The 21,127-nt window shown below is 36.8% G+C and overlaps 2 protein-coding genes across 2 annotated transcripts; one reads left to right on the top strand and one right to left on the bottom strand.

Moving 5' to 3' along the window:
- Window positions 1-98: 98 nt before the first annotated feature.
- On the bottom strand, window positions 99-11,463 carry LOC134794275 (aarF domain-containing kinase 1). Its single transcript, XM_063766032.1, has 6 exons — window positions 10,856-11,463; window positions 9,722-10,132; window positions 9,038-9,211; window positions 8,529-8,729; window positions 7,162-7,368; window positions 99-1,242 (listed from the first exon to the last, which is right to left on the bottom strand). The coding sequence occupies exons 1-6, from the start codon at window positions 11,282-11,284 to the stop codon at window positions 1,078-1,080; spliced, it is 1,587 nt and encodes a 528-aa protein (XP_063622102.1). The 5' UTR covers window positions 11,285-11,463; the 3' UTR covers window positions 99-1,077.
- A 2,250-nt stretch (window positions 11,464-13,713) lies between these two features.
- On the top strand, window positions 13,714-18,770 carry LOC134794304 (large ribosomal subunit protein eL20). The gene is made up of 4 exons (XM_063766067.1): window positions 13,714-13,837; window positions 14,666-14,842; window positions 17,969-18,148; window positions 18,580-18,770. Exons 1-4 carry the CDS (start codon window positions 13,820-13,822, stop codon window positions 18,736-18,738), a joined length of 534 nt encoding a protein of 177 aa, XP_063622137.1. The 5' UTR covers window positions 13,714-13,819; the 3' UTR covers window positions 18,739-18,770.
- The last annotated feature ends 2,357 nt before the right edge of the window (window positions 18,771-21,127 follow it).

The raw sequence follows: 21,127 nt of genomic DNA, 5'->3' as shown, positions 1-21,127 counted from the left end.
ATATCAGGAAGTGCTTCATATTTAAGTTAGGTACAATATTTGAAGCACATATACCAATATACGCAGTGAAGCCAAATGAAAGTATGTAAAAAATACACTTGAAATAAAAGCTTGTTTAATAAAATAATTTATTTAAATAACTTAACATTGGACTTCATGAAAACGGTCTATAAAACATGTTATAATACAAAAATAACTTGTAGATTTGAGCGCATAGTCATTTTATACTTACAATTATCAAAATATACATTTTAGAAGGTACGTACTTTTGCAGTACACACTCTTATCTTAATTATAACTATTATAAGCCTTATTGAGGTATGATATGGACTACCCGTGACTAGGAATTGGTTTTGTCTGCACTAATATTTCATAAAAGTGCTCAAAAACGGCATGAAATCTAATAAAAAGCTAGCTAACTGCCAGTATAATAACAAAAGAAATTAATATACTGTTTTTTTTCGTAGATTCTGTAAATTCTAGGGACAGGCCCTGTACAGTCGAAGACAAATTAATCAGACGATTTGTAAACCTTATCCCAATATAATAAGGCTTAAAAATGGTTAGTTAATATTTTCATAAAGACAACAAGATAACGTCACTTTACTCATAATTGCTAGAGTTTAGTATAACTAATAAAATAATTTAATAACGCTAGTTTTTAAAGCTACAATAGAAAATGATAAGTTAATGTCAAACTGAATAAATGAGGCTATTTGGTGAATGGTCAGACTTTTCACTTCACGTATATTATAAACAGCGGTCGGCAACCTTTTAGCAGCCAATGGCCACACAGTAGTTAAGGAAGTTGACGCGGGCCGCACTTTTGTTAATATGTGTGACTTTATCAGACATTGTTGTTTGACAATATGACATACAAAATAGCCAGCAGGGCTCGCGGGCCGCAAGTGAGAGGTTCGCGGGCCGCTTGTTGCCGACCGCTGTTCTAAAATATAGTCTAACTAAGCTCTAGCATAATAAACATCTTAACGAGTAACAGCGAAATTACAAAAGTGATAGCTCTCAATAGATGGCGTTGGTCGCTTTTCTTAGCGCATTTTGCAGTTTTCACTCCGTTTACTGTATTAAGGTTTGGTTGACCGTTGAATGAACTGTAACGCGCACGCCGGGTGATGTGAACTTTTCTTTCAAAGACAGAAACACGGAGTACAGATAAAGAGTCAGTATGGACCACCTAAATTTCAGGCTGAGGTACTGCCTTCTCAATATTGAATTGGCGTTCTGAAACAAAAATGATTATGTTTAATAATGTTAAATTATCTGTGTTCGGCTTCTAGAGAGGAAAGGTATCATTCAAAATACGCATTGTAGTGGCATAGATATACTGGAAAATAGTTGTAAGTAATAGGCTGTCCTACCCATAGACCTATCATCCGCTCGCGCTTGACAGACAGCTAAAGGGTGCGAAAGGGAAGTCATCACGTATATGAACATCCCATGAGTGCGAAAGAGTCAGACTACCAAAGAGAAAACGTAACCACTTTTGATTTTGACGACGGCGGCGGACGGCCAAGAGCTTATCACGGTAATTTTCAAATTGAAAAATATACACGGATTAGGACGAAAAGTATTAAATAAAGTAATTCAGTGAAGATGGTGTCTTGTAGTGTGCCGAATTGCAGTGTCACAGGGCCAAATAGTCCAAGCAAATACTCATTTCAGAGGATTTATGATATTCCGAGCGAAATTTTCATAACGATATTTTGTCAAATTAACAGCGTAAAAAGTGTAAGAAGCCGGTTTATACAGTTCATTATAAGTTTTTCTTCCTTTGTGTGCTAATATTTTATCATATTAGTCTATAATTTAAAATATTATGTGTAAAAACATAATCTGTTACTTTACGCTAGGGCTTGACAAAATGTTCATATGACAGTATCGATAACTTGTCGGTATATTAATAGCTATGTTATTATTTCTTCACAAGACGTCATTAAGATATTAGCTTTTATAACCGACTTCAAATAATAACGATTGTTATACCTTTTTGAAGGTGTTCATGTATAGCGGTAAACTTAAACTTCACTTTCCAACCAGCGAAATGCTATACATGGAAGTATTCTGTCCGCTCAATTATGACCCAACGCAAACTACCCCGCGATAGGCGGTACTTACAAACTGCTCGATTGGCAATCTCAGTACCACCGAGATGACAGTCAGTGACAAATGGCTAAATTGATTTATAAAAACAACGTTGTTTTTGTAATTAAAAATATATTCATGTGTCGTGAAGTGGTGCAGAAGTTATATTAGTTCATACCAAGGACAGTGGAATCACTTTTCACTTGTAGTAAACAGATAACTTCAGTAGAATTTGGAAAAAACATGACGATTTGTTTTCAATACTACCGTGCTAAAGCTAAAACGTAACAACTGCATACGACTTTCATAACAACATACGACTTTTTAAATTGCGAGGATAATAGGGATGGTGTTATGCTAAATGAAGTAGACTATTTTATTAACTTGTGTTTGGTTTAGGTATTTTCTATATAATTATAAATGTAGTAATAAATTCCTTCTTACAGATTTGTATTTTCCTTTTTTATTTCATGAGATGGAGCTATAAATAAAAAAACTACCTAGTTATTTCAAATTAATAATCAAATTTGGTATTGTCATTTTACATTACTTTCCATTCATATTCCCACAAGATGCTATTCGCAGAGAACTATGAATAAAAGCTGTCCAATTAGAGAGACATGAAATTGAGTGGATGCCTGGCAAGATATCTAGAATATGTTCTATTCATGAGATATAACCCGCGAGATAATCATACCCGGTCTCCTATATGTAGATACATTTTTCCTATCATGCTTTCACTGAATTAATTTAACAAATACACACATTATCTGAAAATGTTGATCATTTGAATCCACCCTCTACAGTCACATATATGTAGGTTCTCTCTCAAGCCATTTCCGTCAGTAGAAAAGAGCGGCAAACATATTAACTCACATTATAGACGGGTCTAACGCGAATTATATTCAATTACCTTGATTTACCGACGTAAATCAGTTTCGTTTCGTATAATGTGAGTTAATATGTGTTCAAAACGCGAAAGTTTAAAATATTATAAGAGCGGCAAATTTAGAAAATGTAAGCGCGCGAACGGCTGTGGTCCTATACAAAATTTTAATTTTGCACCTTTTTCTACTGACAAACTTGCTTGACCGCCTATATACATATAAAATATTCTGAACTGAAAGTGGGGATTTATTGTGACTCCGCCTGTTCAAATATTTTTGACCCGAACCGTGTACCCCTGTAAATTTTGCAGACTGTATAACCAGTCCGATTTCTAAGATCAAGTTCGCCATACATTTACTATGGCGTACTTGATCTTAGAAAAACGGACAGACTATACCTGAACGTGACTTCGCACTGCCATGCAGATTAATAATAAAATATACAAAATACTTATTATAGCTGCATTAAATTATTATACGTGAATTATTTGACTGGTTCTTCACTGTATGGCATAATCCTATCCCTGTCCAAGTCATATTCTAATCAAATATGAACCGCGAACTCTCAGCGGCCAGTACGTACAGCAAGAAGGTTATTAGCGGATTAATGTCGCCGATTGGTAGTTATTGACATTATATGCATTTCATCTACACTTAGCTATGTACCATTAGTGTAATAAAGATGACTCTTATTTTGTTTACGAGCTTTGATTACAGGCTCTGTAAACGCGTCGTCTTATTTGAATGTAGGCGTAATTGTGTATGTGTGCTAATTTGGCCCGAGAATTTGAACGGTAATGTTCCTAAAGGCGGTATCCATGGTTATATATGATCGCAGTTTCCAACACAGTAATAGTTACTGTGCAAGATTGCACAACCTTTTTATATAGATTTACCTTTTTTACGTATTTCTGTCTATGTTTTTGATACCTTTTGTCTATTTATTATTTTGGCAGATTACATTTTGTTTTTCTCGAAACCAGTGCCGTTTTAATTACAGTCGTTAATAAAATTTACATTAAGATAAGTCTGCAACGATTTTGATGGCTAACGCAGTGCAAGTGTTATTTATACGTCATAATGTCGTAGAATTTTAACGTTTAAAATAACACATTTGAAAAAGTAGTCGATAAAGCAATCAAACATCGACAGATTATTAATATGTTGTAACATGACATCACTATCTTTGATCTCACATAGACAATTTACGCACACACTTGCATTTCATTTTTGGTCACACTTTTGAAGATTGACAGTTGTTCTTTGTCATCTAATTCTATGGTAGGACCACAGAACACCGCCTCTAGAAACCTAATATTGGCCATTTTGTTCCCGACGCAAATCACCAAACTGTGAGGTGCGGGAGGGGTGCTCACGGCGTTGCGATTGGTCGTTCCAAACATGGCGCGCTGACACGTGCAAGCGTAGGGATGGGACATGTTCATTACAGGTAGTGGGTACTGCTATTGCAATTTAGTATACTTAGAGTAAACTCACTTAATAATTATATTGATTAATTTAATATTTCATTAAGTAATTTAACAATGTACCTGAAATGTTTACTTAACATATTAGGGCATTTCTGTTTAAAGTACCCAGAACATGAATTTTAATTTTTATAATATTTTTATTTTTATATTATTTCCACTCAGAATCGCAATCTCTTTCGATACGAGAAAAAAGTGTCGCCAAAATCTCATACAATTATTTTCTTTTGTCCGTTTTATTAAGGTCATATAGAAGGTTGTATTGAAAACATATTCAAATGGACCAATAACATATGCCTATTACAAATCAACTCCGAGTTCTCTCGCACTTCTTTGAAGTTCATCATCAGGTCCATCTCGTGACATGAGACCTCACCTAGAGGATTCTAAAAAACCCATACAACATATGTCTATCACAAACCAACACCGAGTTCCCTCGCACTTCTTTGAAGTTCATCATCAGGTCCATATCGTGACATGAGACCTAACTGCTCACCTAGAGGATTCTAAAAAACCCATACAACATATGTCTATCACAAACCAACACCGAGTTCCCTCGCACTTCTTTGGAGTTCATCATCAGGTCCATCTCGTGACATGAGACCTAACTGCTCACCTAGAGGATTCTAAAAACCCATACAACATATGTCTATCACAAACCAACAACGAGTTCCCTCGCACTTCTTTGAAGTTCATCATCAGGTCCATCTCGTGACATGCGGCCTAACTGCTCCGCTGGCCTAGAGGATTCTAAAAAACTTACACAACATATTACCTATTATACACCGTGTTTTTATTGAATTCCGTTAACTTCGGGGTATGGTTAAGTACGTTTAAGAAAACTAAATGGCATAGTTAATTTTGAAAAAAAAAAATTTTTTTTTGCTTTTTTTTTTTCAGAAAAAATAATATTAAAAAGTAATTAAATGTAGCATATAGCGTTGTTGTAACACGGGCATTACATTTAACTAAACCAAACAATTGAAATCTGTGACATATCAATGTCAATTCGAACATCGATCGACCGAGATTTTACTTAAATTTAGTAGCAAATGTATGAACTCATTCTAAACACTAATCAATATGTAAACCGGCCTTAAGGCAAGTGTACAAGCTTGTAGAGGCCTTATAGGAAAAAAATAAAATATTGATTATCTTCGAAATGGAGTTAATTAGAATATCGGTGTCTTTGGGTAAGTTACTTGATTTAAGCTCAGGTATGCACCCTTGAAATTAACGGAAATCAAAAAAAACACGGTGTATATATTATGTCTAAAATGGTACAATACGGTATGACGAAACACGAAGTTTCCGCAACTGAAAAACCATCATCGTCACATCACTAGTCGAAAGGGAAAGGGATAGCGCATTGCATTTTCAAGTTGACGAAAAGGGACGGACATACTTCGCCTCTGCTTACTGACCAGTATAAAATGAACCCCGCGGACAAGAAACATTATTCAATGAAATAATGAATTTGACTTTCCTGTGGGATGTTATTCCATCTGTTTCGTAAGTAGATGTCTTAGATGACTTGCCACACCATTTTACGCTGCAATATCCCATGATTTCCCAATGAATTCAATAGTTTACGATTTATTTTCATAGACTCGTGCACACTGCTAACAGGTCGTAACCTTGGGCGCAACTGATCGGAGCGGCGCGCGAACAATCTTATATACACCATACGGGCGGTGACCGCGAGTCGTCCTATAAGCTCGGTCTATAGGGGTTGGTCTGTGGGTAGGACTTATAAAGTTCGATAAAATGTAAATCATTTTCTAAAGGGACAGAGTTGCATTTGTTTTGTTCCGTTAAATTTTCAAACAAAACAAAATCAACTCTGTTTCTTACATTGTAGATTCAATTTTCACTGACAAATATTGGTTTTTTTTCCTTATACGGCTGCGCCTTACGATGATAGGTAAAACTTGGTGTGTGCAAGGTCAATTGCAATTATATTCATTAAAACGAAATTAACCTATATTATTAAGAATCATTACAATTTTAATTATAGATATTTACGCTAATCGCTTTAACGGAAACTATTTTTATTATGCTACGAGTATTTATTACACTATTAGCCTTTATACTGTGGTATTATCTGATGTGATACCTTGTTTTTGAGGCAATATACATTCTTTTAGCTATAGCCTCTCTCTTCAGTAGGCCTAGCACACGATTGGCGCGATAGTATCTCGCCCGCGAGATGGACTACCCGTCTTTTTCTAACTGTATTAATTAAAGAGGGGAGGGTAGTCTATCTCGCGGGCGAGATACTGTCGCGCCAATCATGTGCTAGCCGGGCTGGACATTTTTATTAAATTTTATTGGGGTATAAATAGTTCAATGAATCTACATTTTCATCATCAACCCTTCACACTAGCGTTAAGATTCATAAACGCGCTACAAGCCTCAATGAGCTAATAATCGTTTGTCTTTACCTGTCATTTTGACTTATTGTATTTGTAAGAAAGGGATAAAACATAATTTAACTAAATCAGGCCCATACAGTTTTATGAATATGTATATGTGAATCTCCACGGGAAAAGGTACCTTATGACGGCTGGCGCTTACGTCGCATAGCACCGCAATAGTATTGGAGCGGCGTTAATAATAGCGTAAGCGCCAACCGCTTTAAGGTATACCTTTACCCGTGGGACGTCACATATTAGTTTTATTACCTCGTATTCTTGCTTGTAGACGCTCTCCATACAGCATTTCGTCATAACTAAAAATCCGCACATCCGCTCCTCCATACCGACTGCATACTCAATGCTCCGGATCAAGTCATTGGTTTTTAGTACTAGCAGAGCCTGCCGGTCGACGTGCTCTAAACATTGCGTTATGTAGTGCGCGAAGTTCGGTAGCTCGTTTTGGAATACTGCTTTCTGGAAATGGAGATTGTGACGTTAAAATTAAAACATATATGAAAGATATTGGGATTCAGAACGGCCCAGGAAATCAAATACGTAGTGGTCAGGCGTGGCTCACTCCGCGATTTCGTCGGGTCGCTAGTCGCTACAAGAACATGCGGCCCACACCAATTTTGGTGTCTAGCAGTAGTAGTTGCCGCGCACCGCTACGGAACGGACGCCTGCTCGCGCTTGCACCACTTTGCAGTCATATCTGTCGTAATAGACGTGTTTTGTTAGAGAGTGAACCATCTGTACCTAGTACGATAGGAACTGGCGGGTCAAAGTACGAAATTCCTCGTGCTTATCATCCTTACTTTACTACGAATCTGCAGATACATGATTATACTAGGTATAGAAATAAGTGTTCATAAATAATCAAAAAAATATTCATTCATGGCATGTTATGTTTATCATCAGTTCGTCACCGTTTCGCACGACTATACAAATGTCTGAGAATTTAGCCTTCACTGATTTACACTCTCACGATTTTTACACATTAATTAAATGTAAAACGGGACTTGATCGTGTATTTAAGTTTTACCTCCGACGTTTCCAGGACGGCGTTGTCCCCGTGGTCTCGGAGAAGACTCGATCGAATCAGAGGATTCGGAGGTAAATCTTAAAACCTAAATACGCGATTAAGTCCCGTTTTACAATTTAATAATTTTAGCCTTCATTTTGAAAAGTCAAGCGTTATTAGAGACCTTGCAGTCGCGTGTGCTAGCAATATTTGTCAAGCATTAGCAAATAATTTCGCGCCTGGTTCAATACGATACGCACATTTTAGTTATTGACCATGTAAATAATGTCGTAATTGAGATTTACGCAATCAATTACCACTCCTGCAGATTACTGTTGCTAAATAATAGGTGAATAAACAAGTACCTAAAAACTCAAGGTTCCAGACGAAAGTCCACAGAGAAATCCTTATCGAGAAAAAACATGAACGCGCGGATTATATCGCGTATAATTAATTTAAAATACATCCCGACGTTCGAAGCGTTTACAGTTTTTGGTGAATGGGTACCTAGATTGAGTGAGTGAGTTAAAATTGTGTTAATCAATAATGTTCGCGCTAACCGAAGACAATATTAAATTCATCGCGGCTTAAAAATGAAAACTTAGCAACATACCTCACTGCTAGACGGCTTGGTATTATCGATGCCTTTCATGATCGACTCCCACGGGCGACCGGTGACGATGCACGCGAACAGCCCGTACAGCTGGCTCCGAATCCCCAGGGCTTCGGAGTGCAGCCGCATTTCCTCGCGGTCCCGCGCAATTATGGCCAGCCACAGCTTTGAGTAGTGGTACCGGAACTTATCTGTGAGATTCTGCAAAACAGTATTTAGCAAAAAATAATTCTCAATGCAAGCTTTCATCACAGACTGTCCTTTTCTTTTAACAACTATGTATTATCTAGTCATCAAGATGATTTGGGTGTAATTCTGCAAAAAAGGAACCAACCCACACTAAGGCTAAGCCTGTTGCACCCACCGCAATTAGCGGAGTGTTCAACAGGTCACTCAACAGTGAACAGATTATACTATAGACTTCTGATACAATAAAACTTAGCGAATGTTATATTGGTGACACTGAATCTTGCATAAAAGGCTCAGGTATAGAGACATATAAAACTTACAGCATACAAACCGTGATCCAGCAGATACATGGTAGTTTCCTTTTCGCCAGGCTCTTTCCTCAGCAAAATGTTGCCAGGGTGCGGGTCACTGTGCACAAACCCACTGATGAAGATCATATGGGAGTACAGGTCACCTAGCTTCCGGCACAAATCTGCGCGGTCTATCTTGTGATTCTATAATTATGAGATAGAAAATATATGAAGGCTTGCTGACAGCAGATAGGCTAATGTGTCATAGATAAATCATATAAAAAGAGAATTGAAACCTATCATCAAAAATGTATAATTTTTCTTTAAGATGTATGTAGGATAACTTTTACCAGTACGGATATGATGGTTGTTCATGTCTACGTAACAGTGCGATAAAAAAAGTGTCCGTCACTATCAATTATTCTTTTGTTGCATCATGTAGGTATATGCATTTTTTTAGGTACTTATTGTAAACTTAACCAACAAAAAACCTGTGACAAAGATTGATAGACATATTCTTTGACAAATTAATTTTGTTTTCATTGAATGGCATGCTTGATGAGGCAATTAGGGGATTGTTTTGAGGTTGTTACGTCAGGTAACTATGTCATAAAGAAAAGGTTTTGGTCATACAAGCAAATTCAAAATACTAAATCACTTTTGAAAATTGTATTTCGTGAGAGCTAGTATAAAAATGAAATCCTGGATACTTACATCAATATATTTTAGATCATTAACATAGCCCCCTTCCACATAATCCATAACCAAAACCCTTGAAGTGCTGAAATCCCAATATATCTTTGGAACCTTCAGCCATTTGTAATGGCTGAACATTTTGGAAACTTTTTCAGCATTTCTGCCTTCTTGTAAAAAGTCCAATTCTTTAGCAATATTCCTCTTTGTTTCATCTATGAGCCAAGTAAGTTCAAAATCTGGAAATACTTTCATCATCATTCTTAAAACAAATTCCATCCATATGATGTCTATTTCAATGTGCTTTTTCACAAAATGGTGCTGAACTTTGACAGCAACTTGTGTTCCATCTTTTAGTTTGGCTTTATGTACTTGAGCTAGTGAGGCCGTTCCTAGTGGTTTCTCCTCAAATTCGTCAAATAAAGTGTCAGGCTGAAATATAACAAAATGTGAAAAATTATTAATGTACAGTTGCCATCCGATATATCGAGTGGCCGAAGTGTTCACATATGTACATCTAAACAAAGCCTCTATGATCATGACATTAAAGGACATGTTGAGATATTTTTGACCACCTTGGGAGCTTCAATATATATGATGGTGACTGTACAAAATATGTACAATAATACTAATAATAATAATACAATATTCTTAAATTAAATGTGCTAACACAGCTACCTGTCTATATATAGTATTGGTCCAATGGTCCAGAGTATAAAAAAAAAATTCATTGGCCATAAACCTGGGGTCGGCAACTTTTTAGTAGCCAAGGGCCACATAGTAGTTAACGAAGTTGAAGCGGGCCGCACTTTGTTAACATTTGTGACTTTATCAGACATTGTTGTTGGTCAATATTACGTACAAAATAGCCAGGGAGGCTCTCGGGCCACAAGTGAAAGGTTCGTGGGCCGCCTGTTAGCGACGTCTGTCATAAACCACTCTAAGTGTGCATGTATAAGATAAGATCAACTAATGTTAGCAATAACAGGTAAAAAATTAAAATTCTAAGTGTTATTTTAAAAATACTACACAACCTTCTCATACTTTAATACCCCTACTGTTTCTTCCTTCTTACAAGACTGAAAGGTGAAAGCCATGAGTATTTAATAGCCACAATATCTTGTAACACGAATAAACACTTGAAGCTGAACTTACATCTTTATTTAAGTCTTCTTTAATAACTTTATACAGTTCTTCTACAGTGTTCTGCGGCGCATCTTTATGCAAGACACGCATAGTGGTGACATATTCAGTGGGTAATAAGTATTCTAATGCTCCAACATGCTGCCCAACCTTAATATAAACACCTTTGTTAGCTTTGCAGAGCTCCAACAATTTCTCCGCGCATATAAGGTGGGCTGCACTTTTCATTTGATTGTATTCCTTCGATTCCTTATCCCATTCTTTACTGTACAACATATCATTATAGGTCTTGCCGATATCTATAGCAGTTACTGATGTCCTTGAAATCCTCACCAACACATTACTATTGTAATCATAATTCAAAGCATACGCAGCACTACCTATTGCTACACCACTGACTAACCCATATTTGACCACTTTTGGAAAAAGTTTACGAATCATTTTCGATTACAAAAAACTAGTTGGTATCACGGATATTATGTCATAATAGAATTTTACATTTACTTCTATAACGAAAGCACTTTGAATTTGTACGCAAATACAACACAATATACGAATGTACAGATAGATTCCTCGTATAATAAATATTACATGATAACTTTAGTGCCTTACTCAGTCTAGTCTAATCAAGTATGTGAGTACGTACTGACGTACTGAGTATGAAAGGAATTTGAGTTTTAGACATGAATCTAGGATATACCTGGATCTGGCATGAGTGGTGGGGGGTAACTGGCAGAACGGGATAGTCTTATGTATCTTTCAGTAGGAGTAGCAGAGAAAGCGGTATTATTGCTTGTCCTTGTCACAGTCTCACTTTTTGTTTGTTCCCCACCTTTTTATTAGTATGGAGAATGGTGGGCAACAAATGAATTCGACCAATCACAGTGTTGCATTTGCGTATGTTTTGTCCCTCACGGAGGCACGCGTATACCACTTCTATGCGATCCTACCTTCTATGGTTTTAGATGACGTTAAACGTCAACGTCAATAGGAACTATTTGACAATGACAGAATGTTTCCGTTCAACATCTCAAGATCCGGTTTAATCTTTAATGTTAATAAAGCCTCTATACACCTTGCAACAATATGCATGTGATTTTTTTAATCAATCGATCAAATACCGCAGTGTATCTGTATAGTCAAGGTATAGTCTGACAATCCCAATTTGGCAGCAAATAAGAAGAAAAAAAACTATACTTATCCCTTTGTTTTGGGTGCTAGTACTAGTGCCCTGGCCAAACTATATTTAACGTACGTGCTTCAAGGACGCAGCTATAAGTTATTATAGATATTTTGACTGCACCAATTGTATATTTAATTATAGCTGGTCAAGCAGATCTTGTAAGTAGAAAAAGGCGCGAAATTCAAATTTTCTATGAGACGATATCGCCTACATTTCGCATACAAATTCAGTTCTTTACATGTCTGGCTGGAATTTCAGCATTCAAATATTTATCACAAAATTAAATTACAAATATTAAATAAGCAGTACAGAATAATGTTAAAGAGAAAAAAAAATGTCAATGTGTATCAATGTCAAATTACTAAACTAAATTATCTAAATATTGTTAATTATAAATAGTTGTATTAAATTTTTAATCATTTATAATGCCGGCTACATACGTAAAGATAAATCGTAGCGATTAAACTGTGCAGTCCGACTGTGCAGATAAATCGAACGTTCCTAGTGCCTCCACACGCCTCCGATATCGGCGTCGATCGTCAGTTCTCCGCAGAAGCTCACGCAAGAAACATGTTATCCATGTCATCAAAGTTAATATGGTAGTTAAATTTTCTAATGTTCCGCGCAACTTTTTTTTTTTTTCTGTCATAAGAAACTTCTCCTGACAATAACCAAACAATGTATGACAATGTATACGGGCAGAGAGTGTGGAACTGCATCTTACCGAGCATCTTGAATAGATTTTCAAAGGAATTACTAAAACTTATAGAAGGACGGACGAATAGACAAGCAAGAAATATTATTAAAAAATACCTAATTATAATAAGAGGGCAGTCTACCGAAATCACCGAATTATATGACCAATTATGCTATTATGTACCTATAAAAAAATATTAATTATGTATAAATATTAAAAATAAGACTCCTTAACTCAAAAAATCTTTTAAAGTTAAGATTAGTAGTTAGGCTTAATGTTATATAATGTGCATATTTTACTGAAATAAACAGTTTAAATTTATTTATTTTTTTGCTTGACCAAATTTAAGACAAAAAGAATTAGCGAAATTGGTCCAGCCGTTCACGCGTGATGACGTGACCAAGAGAAATATGGATTCATTTTTATATTTTTCATTATTTACTTGAGGAACGAACGTGCGCACACAAGCAAGCTACGTGAAGTACTGCCGAAATGACCGATCGCCATCCACACGTAACGATAAAACTGTGCAAATGCATCGACAACGATTTTTCTGATATGACCCCGGCTACACACGTAACTATAAATCGTAGCGATTAAACTGTGCAGTCCGAACTGCGCAGTTTTATCTACCGTGTGTATGACAAATCGTTGTCGATTATCGTAACGATTTGTCATACCTACACACGGTACACACGTGTAGCCGGGGTCATACACACGGCAGATAAAACTGCGCAGTTCGGACTGCACAGTTTTATCGCTACGATTAGTACGATTTATCGTTACGTGTGTGGCCTGCATAATGTGTTATTATCATACACTACGCGCTTACATTTTTCAAATTTGCCGCCTTTTTCTACTGACAACATCTGCTTGACCAGCTACAGCTCTATTGTAGCTTATAAATATGTTTACAGCTGTTGGTTTTCCATACATGTACTAAAAAAAAATGTTGCAAGGTCTGTAGATACCTTATGCTATGAGTGCATTTTTATAAGCTGTAACATTTTGTACTGGCTGGCTACCCAGCCTCCATCTTTCTTTTGCGTCTGTCCGCTTCCGTTGACAGATTCTTTTTAGGTAAAATCCTCCGAAAATGAAGGCTAAAGGAGAGGTAAGAATTGTGAAAAAACATACAATATGTGGAAATTAACGCTTAATGATTTATATAATCATAAAATTATATCCTTTAGTACCTTAAAATGTGCAACGAAGCTTTAAACGGACAGGTTCATTTTCGCGTGTGAGTACGGTACACGTTGCCGCAACTTCTATTTAGTGGTTTCTTGTGTGAATAAGAATATAGCAAGAATGATATGCTCCCAAAAAGTGCCAACGTGTCGGATTTTAACGATAATTATTTCCATCCACTGTGTTAATAAAGTGAAATTAAGAACGAAAATTTAGTTTGAGGTTATGTCATGTTGTGATATGGTGCCATTGTATGTTAGGGACTGTAACTAAGTACTAAAAGTTTTACTTTATTCAGGGCAAGCCACTTATCCCTTTTGTTATCATATTTTATTGTTAAACAGCCAGGTTGCTCAACATATACAAACTCATTATCTGCATTTATTGAATTTGCACTCAGAACAGAACACTTTGCAAAAACAAAATGAATACTTAAAGCTAAATTTTAAATTCTGGGATTTGATTTGTATGAGGCAAAAATTTGTTATAATAGTCTAATGATTGGGGTTTTCGATGCCACACTGCGGTATATCAAGTTAAAATAGTCATATGGATACACCTTGAAGCCAGCGATACTTTTTAAACTGCTTGAAAAAGAAAGCTATTTTAGTGTAGATAATAATATATTTATACAAAATACGACATTAAATAAGCAGTTGCAGCTAATAACTAAATTAATGATAGGTACTATATTATTTCAGCTTCTCTTATCTAAAGTGTAGTCAATAAACCTTTTATTTTTAATTTCCAGTTGAAGGAATATGAAGTCATTGGGCGTAAGCTGCCCTCTGAGAGTGAGCCCAAAACACCACTGTACAAAATGAGGATCTTCTCCCCAGACCCAATTGTGGCCAAGTCCCGCTTCTGGTACTTCCTGCGTCAGCTGAAGAAGTTCAAGAAGACCACTGGAGAAATTGTCTCCATCAAGGTTTGCATTTATATTTGTTAAACTGGTTACCTAGCAGGCGTGGATCCACCGTTGTGGGCACGGTGGGCATGCCCACAACCCAAATAGGGTGCCCTATTGATTCCCCGAGTAGAATTACGCCGATTTTTGTTTCGCAGACGCTTTGGCAGAGGAACATTTGGCAGAATTTCATTAGGTATAAGTACGCAGAGTAGTCAGTTGATCGATACGTAGATTTACTTTTCATAGAATGATACCAAACTATCATAGCAATTTCTTAAAATAATTCCAGCTTTTAATTGACTGTCATAGGAGTTTTAGAGCGCAGGTCTACCTATATATGGGTATAAAAAGGGCCAGGGCATAGACCTTACAAAAAATCGCATGCCATTTTTGGTAAAATTCCGACTACTTTTTAAGTATAGGGCCAAGTGCTCTACATGTGGACATTTTCCAGATTTTGGCCTTATTTTGTTCATAAATCATAAACTATTGACAATGTCAAAAACTTATTTATTTCTTTTGAACAATAATTAAATAGTCTATAATTGCAGACTAGTTTTATCACGTTAGCTAAATAGGAACCAGAGATATAAAATAAATTTTAAAATTGATATTTTTGTCCATAGGTCCATACGACTACTGTTTGTACCTATGGACTGTATGATATTAGGCAGGTTTTGTACCTAGGTATGGACAATATTCTTGGTAAAACTTTTCAGCAATTATTTTGGACTTGATTTTGTCTCCAGGATCTACAAAGACCTCGGAATCATCGTTTAGTACGCAAAGCTTTAGACAAATAAAGCTTGATTTTTCGTTAGTCAGGGTGTCCATAGGTACACTACTCTACCTCCTTTTTATTAACCATACTATTTAGTTATCAATTAAACATCTGGCGAAATGCGAAAACTGTAGAAAACTGTTGAAGCTTATTTTGTGATTATTTACACACTTGTATCATTTACCGAATTCACAAAACACATTTAAGTATATTACGAGGATAAAAATTTAGTTACCTATTAATAAAATAACACTTTTATTATATACAACTGTACAAGTTATTAACATAAGTTTTTTTCAGAGCCAAAAAAATCTTCATACATTTATTAAGTTCACGATGGTAGTCTATCGTTAGTAGTTCTTTAAATACCGGCAGTGTCCACAGGTAAAACCGTCCACACTAGTACTTATATCTATTCTCTTTGCTTATATGTAGTGTCATCGAGTGCCACTTGCCAAAAACTTTAATTTTTTTTTATAAAACGTTACTCGACTGAAGGTTGCTTGATGAAAAGATTACTCTACCAAATGAAATTCTTCTAATAATTGGTCTGCTAATTTACACAGAAGCGAACTGAATGATATGTGAATCAAGAGTCTACCAAAAGTTAGTCGATCAAAAGTTACATCTACGAATAATTGACTCTGTGAAACCATTTTCGGCGAAACGTTGTAAGCGAACCGACAATCTGCTAAAAATTAAAATAAATAAAATAAAATAAAATAGCCTTTTATTTCGACCTTAAAATTTTTTTTTTTTTTTTTTTAAATGGTACAGTTTTGTCATGTTATTGAATATTTGTCAAATTTGTCATACTAGTCAAACATATTACACTATTATTATTATAATTTGATTTAGAATAAGGTTGGTTGTCATTTTTGTTAGAGTTGACATCGGTCGACTTGCCTCCCGGCATAGGCCTCCCCTAAGACCTTCCATTCCTCTCTGTTAGTTGCTCTTCTTGTCCATGTCCATGTTGGTCCAGCGATAGCTCTAATGTCGTCTTCCCATCTGCGGTAAGGTCTGCCTCTTTTCCTTTTCCCGTCTTTGGGGTACCAGGTTGTAACAATTTTTGACCATTTTTGTCCTGGCTCTCTGAGCATGTGTCCAGTCCATTTCCATTTTAGGCTATCTGTTACATAGGATACATCTCTTAATTTTGTGTTTTTTCTTATGGTGCTTAGTCTTATTTTGTCTTTCTTTTTGATGTTGAGAATACTTCTCTCTATGTTGTGTTGACATACTTCTAGGGATTTCCTATTTTTTTGTGTTAAGGCCCACGTTTGGCAACCATATGTCATGCTAGGGAGGATGCAAGAGTTGAACAATTTACTTTTGCATTTTAGTGGGATTTCCGGGTTCTTCATAACCTCTTTCCATGACCAGTATTTTTTCCATGCAATACACACTCTGTTTTCTGTTTCCTTGTCATTCTGGTGTTCTGGAGAAATTATCTGTCCTAAATATGTGTATTCATTTACATATTCTATTATGTTGTTGTTTATTGACATTTTAATTTTTTGTCCATTGCTAAAAATTGGTTGGTGGTAATTAGGGTAGGTACCCCAGCTGAATACAGAGCCCTAATTATTTACTAACATGGGCAATTATTTCTAGCTTAATATCAGCTTTTAATTTACAGCCGTAGGAGTTTTTTAGCATAGTTATCTATCTTAGTGTGTATAGACTGAAATAAATCGCTTGCGATCCCTCTGCGAATTTATTGGTCGGGGAATCATCAGGTCCCCTGAACCCCCACTTAACCGATTTTGGAGTGGCTGTGACCACAACCTTTTTTGAGGGCTGGATCCGCGCCTGTTACCTAGATTCTTATTGACTTCCAGGTACTAAATGTGTCCTACTTAGCAGAATAGCCCTGGTACATCTTTGATCATAAAACTTTGAAAAATCACTGATAAAAACATTTCATTGATCTAATTATTTATTATCACTACACCTTATACAACAAAGTCCCCTGCCGCGTCTGTCTGTGTGTTTGTATGTTCATGCGGTTTTCACCTATCAGTAGAGTGATCCTTGAGGAAGGTTTAAGTGTATAATTTGTTAACCCATGCAAAGCCAGGGTGGGTCACTAGTTGTAACTAAGTTTGTAGCAAATATTTATGACAAATATTTATTTGGGCTATAATACCTATGTACATAACAGACTTGCAGACTAACTTGATGTTGACTGGTATTTATTTCCTATTCTGTAAACTGTTATGCAATTATTTTTGGCTTTGTTTGTTTTTTCGTTATGTATATCAGAACGTGATATAGAATATGCCCTTAAATGGATCCACACTATTTTTGTTACAAGTTTTATAAAGCACCCATTGAATTTGAAACATGTGAAATTCCAGGAAATCCCAGAGAAGACCCCAGTCAAGATAAAGAACTTCGGTATCTGGCTGCGCTACGAGTCCCGGTCGGGCGTGCACAACATGTACCGCGAGTACCGCGACCTCAGCGTCGGCGGCGCCGTCACGACGTGCTACCGCGACATGGGCGCTCGCCACAGGGCCCGCGCTCACTCCATCCAGGTATGTTTCTTACCTTTGTAATTTAGGGTGAATGCACCTAGACTACCAATTCAAACATGTGATAACATTTATGGAACTGAAATGATTGACCAGCTTTATATATTTTCTATTTTTATTTTTATTTCCATACGAGGGGTTAATTGTGTCATCTGGTTTGGCTCTCAAACTAAACTAGGGTAGGGGGCACGTTGTTTTTTTTTTTTTAATTAACTCTGGTATAATGTATAAGTGGCGATAGCATGGACGCGTGATGCGCCATTTTCGCTCTTACATACTTGTTCAAATGTTACAGGCATAGCGACAAGCGATAAAAACGCGACCTTGCTACTGCGCAGGTCAGCGACGCCTGCGTCCGGCGTTTCGCTGTTTTTTGTGTATATGTTGTATATACATACATTATATCCATCTAACGTATTTTTTCTTGTCTTCAGATCATTAAAGTGGAGGTAATCAAGGCCGCCGCCTGCCGCCGACCACAAGTGAAGCAGTTCCACAACAGCGCGATCCGCTTCCCGCTGCCCAAGCGCGTGCACCACCACAAGCGACTCAACAAGTTCGCGTACAAGAGGCCCAGCACGTACTTCCTGTAATTTACGCGATAATTATAACCACGTTAACGTGACTATGTGTTTTATTCCATGCTGGTCCAAGAAGGAACCACTTGAAACGTAATAGTAGTGACGTAGCTTGTGCCACCCACGGAATGCTGTACCGTGGCTGTACCTGACCATTAAAAATATTTTGGCTTAACTTTAATGTCATGCAGAACGCCTGCTGTGAAACTATTATTATTGGGAAATAAGGCAAAATTAATTTGTGGTAACTACTGAGATCAAGATTATTCTGAGGTAAAGCACTAACAGACTGGCGTACCGGAAGTGATCTTGGTACGGTTCGAGGCCTGTTCGATCGTAGAGTGGAAGGTGGTTCGCCGTACATCCGTTAAGGACGCCATGAGTGTAAACGAGAGAGATAGCTGATCTGACCAAAACCGCTGTCCGGTATCACAAAATAACTAATAGTACTACCGTACAGAAAATTCACTCCTTCACAAAAGTCAGATTTAGGTATAAAATTATACCTATACTCGCCGCCTGCAACAAAATTGAAACTTATCACCGCGCACAAACCGTGAATCTTCTTTGCCCGAGCCCCACGTGACACGACTATTGTGCGAGCCGAGCGGCGCCCACTGCCATACGTCTGCCCTGCCCGGGAGGTGCGCCGGCCAAATGTACCTAAACTGCGTAGTGACACCCCCCTGCCGGTACGCTCGTCTGTTGACACTATATATTAGCTCAAACGTACTTAGTGATTTTTTTAATTACATTAAATAGCAAGGCACTATTTTGGGAGTAATTAAACTAAAAAAAACTGGCCAAGTGCGAGTCGGACTCGCGCACGAAGGGTTCCGTACCATTACGCAAAAAAATCACGTTGGTTGTATGGGAACCCCACTTAACCTTTTCGACGCCGTGTCAAACAAAAGTGTCAAAACTGAAATTGAACGTTATGCATATCGTAGGTCTAAGTTACTCTGTGATCGGTGACGGATTAATTCGTCATCGGCGTTTACGGTGCGATATATCCGTCATTGGCGTCGAAAAGGTTTAATATTTATTATATGTATTCTGATTTTAGTATTTGCCGTTATAGCGGCAACAGAAATACATCATTTGTGAAAAGTTCAACTGACTAGCTATCACGGTTCATGAGATACAGCCTGGTGACAGACAGCGGAGTCTTAGTAATAGGGACCCGTTTTTACCCTTTGGGTACGGAACCCTAAAAATGCAGCAGTGTGGCGACCCTGTATCCTACGGTACGGGTGGAATACTCTTTGCCTTTAGAATAGAAGTATTATTTAATGTAAAAAAACAACGGGTTGCACTCCGGAAGTGCCAGCAGAAGTGAAAACTGTAAATGTAAACTCTAAAAATGACATTGTAACTCAAAATATTAATAAGAGCGCCATCTAGTGAAAAATGTCTGCAGCACTGTGTATAATCGAGGTTAACGCCATCTAGCGTTATTTCGTCACATTACTTGAAACCCCTAGCACATCACTGTGAGTACTAGAGTTATATTAGTACCAGTTTGAGGGAAACTCACTAGATGGCATTTAAATCAAAAAAGAAAAACTCAATGACATTGTAACAGTGTCCGTCACACGTGACGTCACGTCTTACGAATCTTACCTGTCGCGAGTTTAACATTTTTTCCCCATCATAAAAAGTGCTCAGCGCCGATAAAGAAGTTTTCACTTCAAAAATAAAACAATGGTTAGATAAAATAAACATTTATTCGATATCAAAATCCTACGAATTCTTGACTAATTTACTTCATAATAAATGCAATACAATATTTCATCAATTCAAAAAACCACATCAATTAACAAATATCCGGCAGATATCGCATCGCGTAATAAAATAATAAATACACAACAACTAATAACTACAGTTACAAAAATGGATGCTTTAATATACTTAATTTAATTTCATATTTATTGTTATAGGTTATGTTACAGGAGAGTTAGACCAAGAAGAAATCGATTTTGATAGCACACGCAGTGCAAGTGTTATTTATACGTCATAATTTCATAGAAGTTTGAAGTTTAAAATTGCAGACTTATCTTGGTCTAACTCTACTGCTATTTTGGTAATGGACGACAATATTTCATTTAGTTTAACACACACTCTCTCTAAGCCTGTAAGTTAATTAAATTAACTCGGCATGGCATTTAAATAAATAAATAAATATTATAGGACAATTTTACTCAGATCGACCTAGTCCCACAGTAAGCTCAATAAGGCTTGTGTTGTGGGTACTAGACGACGATATATATAATATACACATATATAAATACTTATATACATAGAAAATATCCATAACTCAGGAACAAATATTTGTGATGAACACACAAATAAATGCCCTTACCAGGATTCGAACCCGGGACCTCCAGGTTCGTAGGCAGGGTCA

Source organism: Cydia splendana, chromosome 10 (genome assembly GCF_910591565.1).
Source record: "Cydia splendana chromosome 10, ilCydSple1.2, whole genome shotgun sequence".
NCBI lineage: Eukaryota > Metazoa > Arthropoda > Insecta > Lepidoptera > Tortricidae > Cydia > Cydia splendana.
This window is presented reverse-complemented; position numbering and strand designations above follow the sequence as displayed.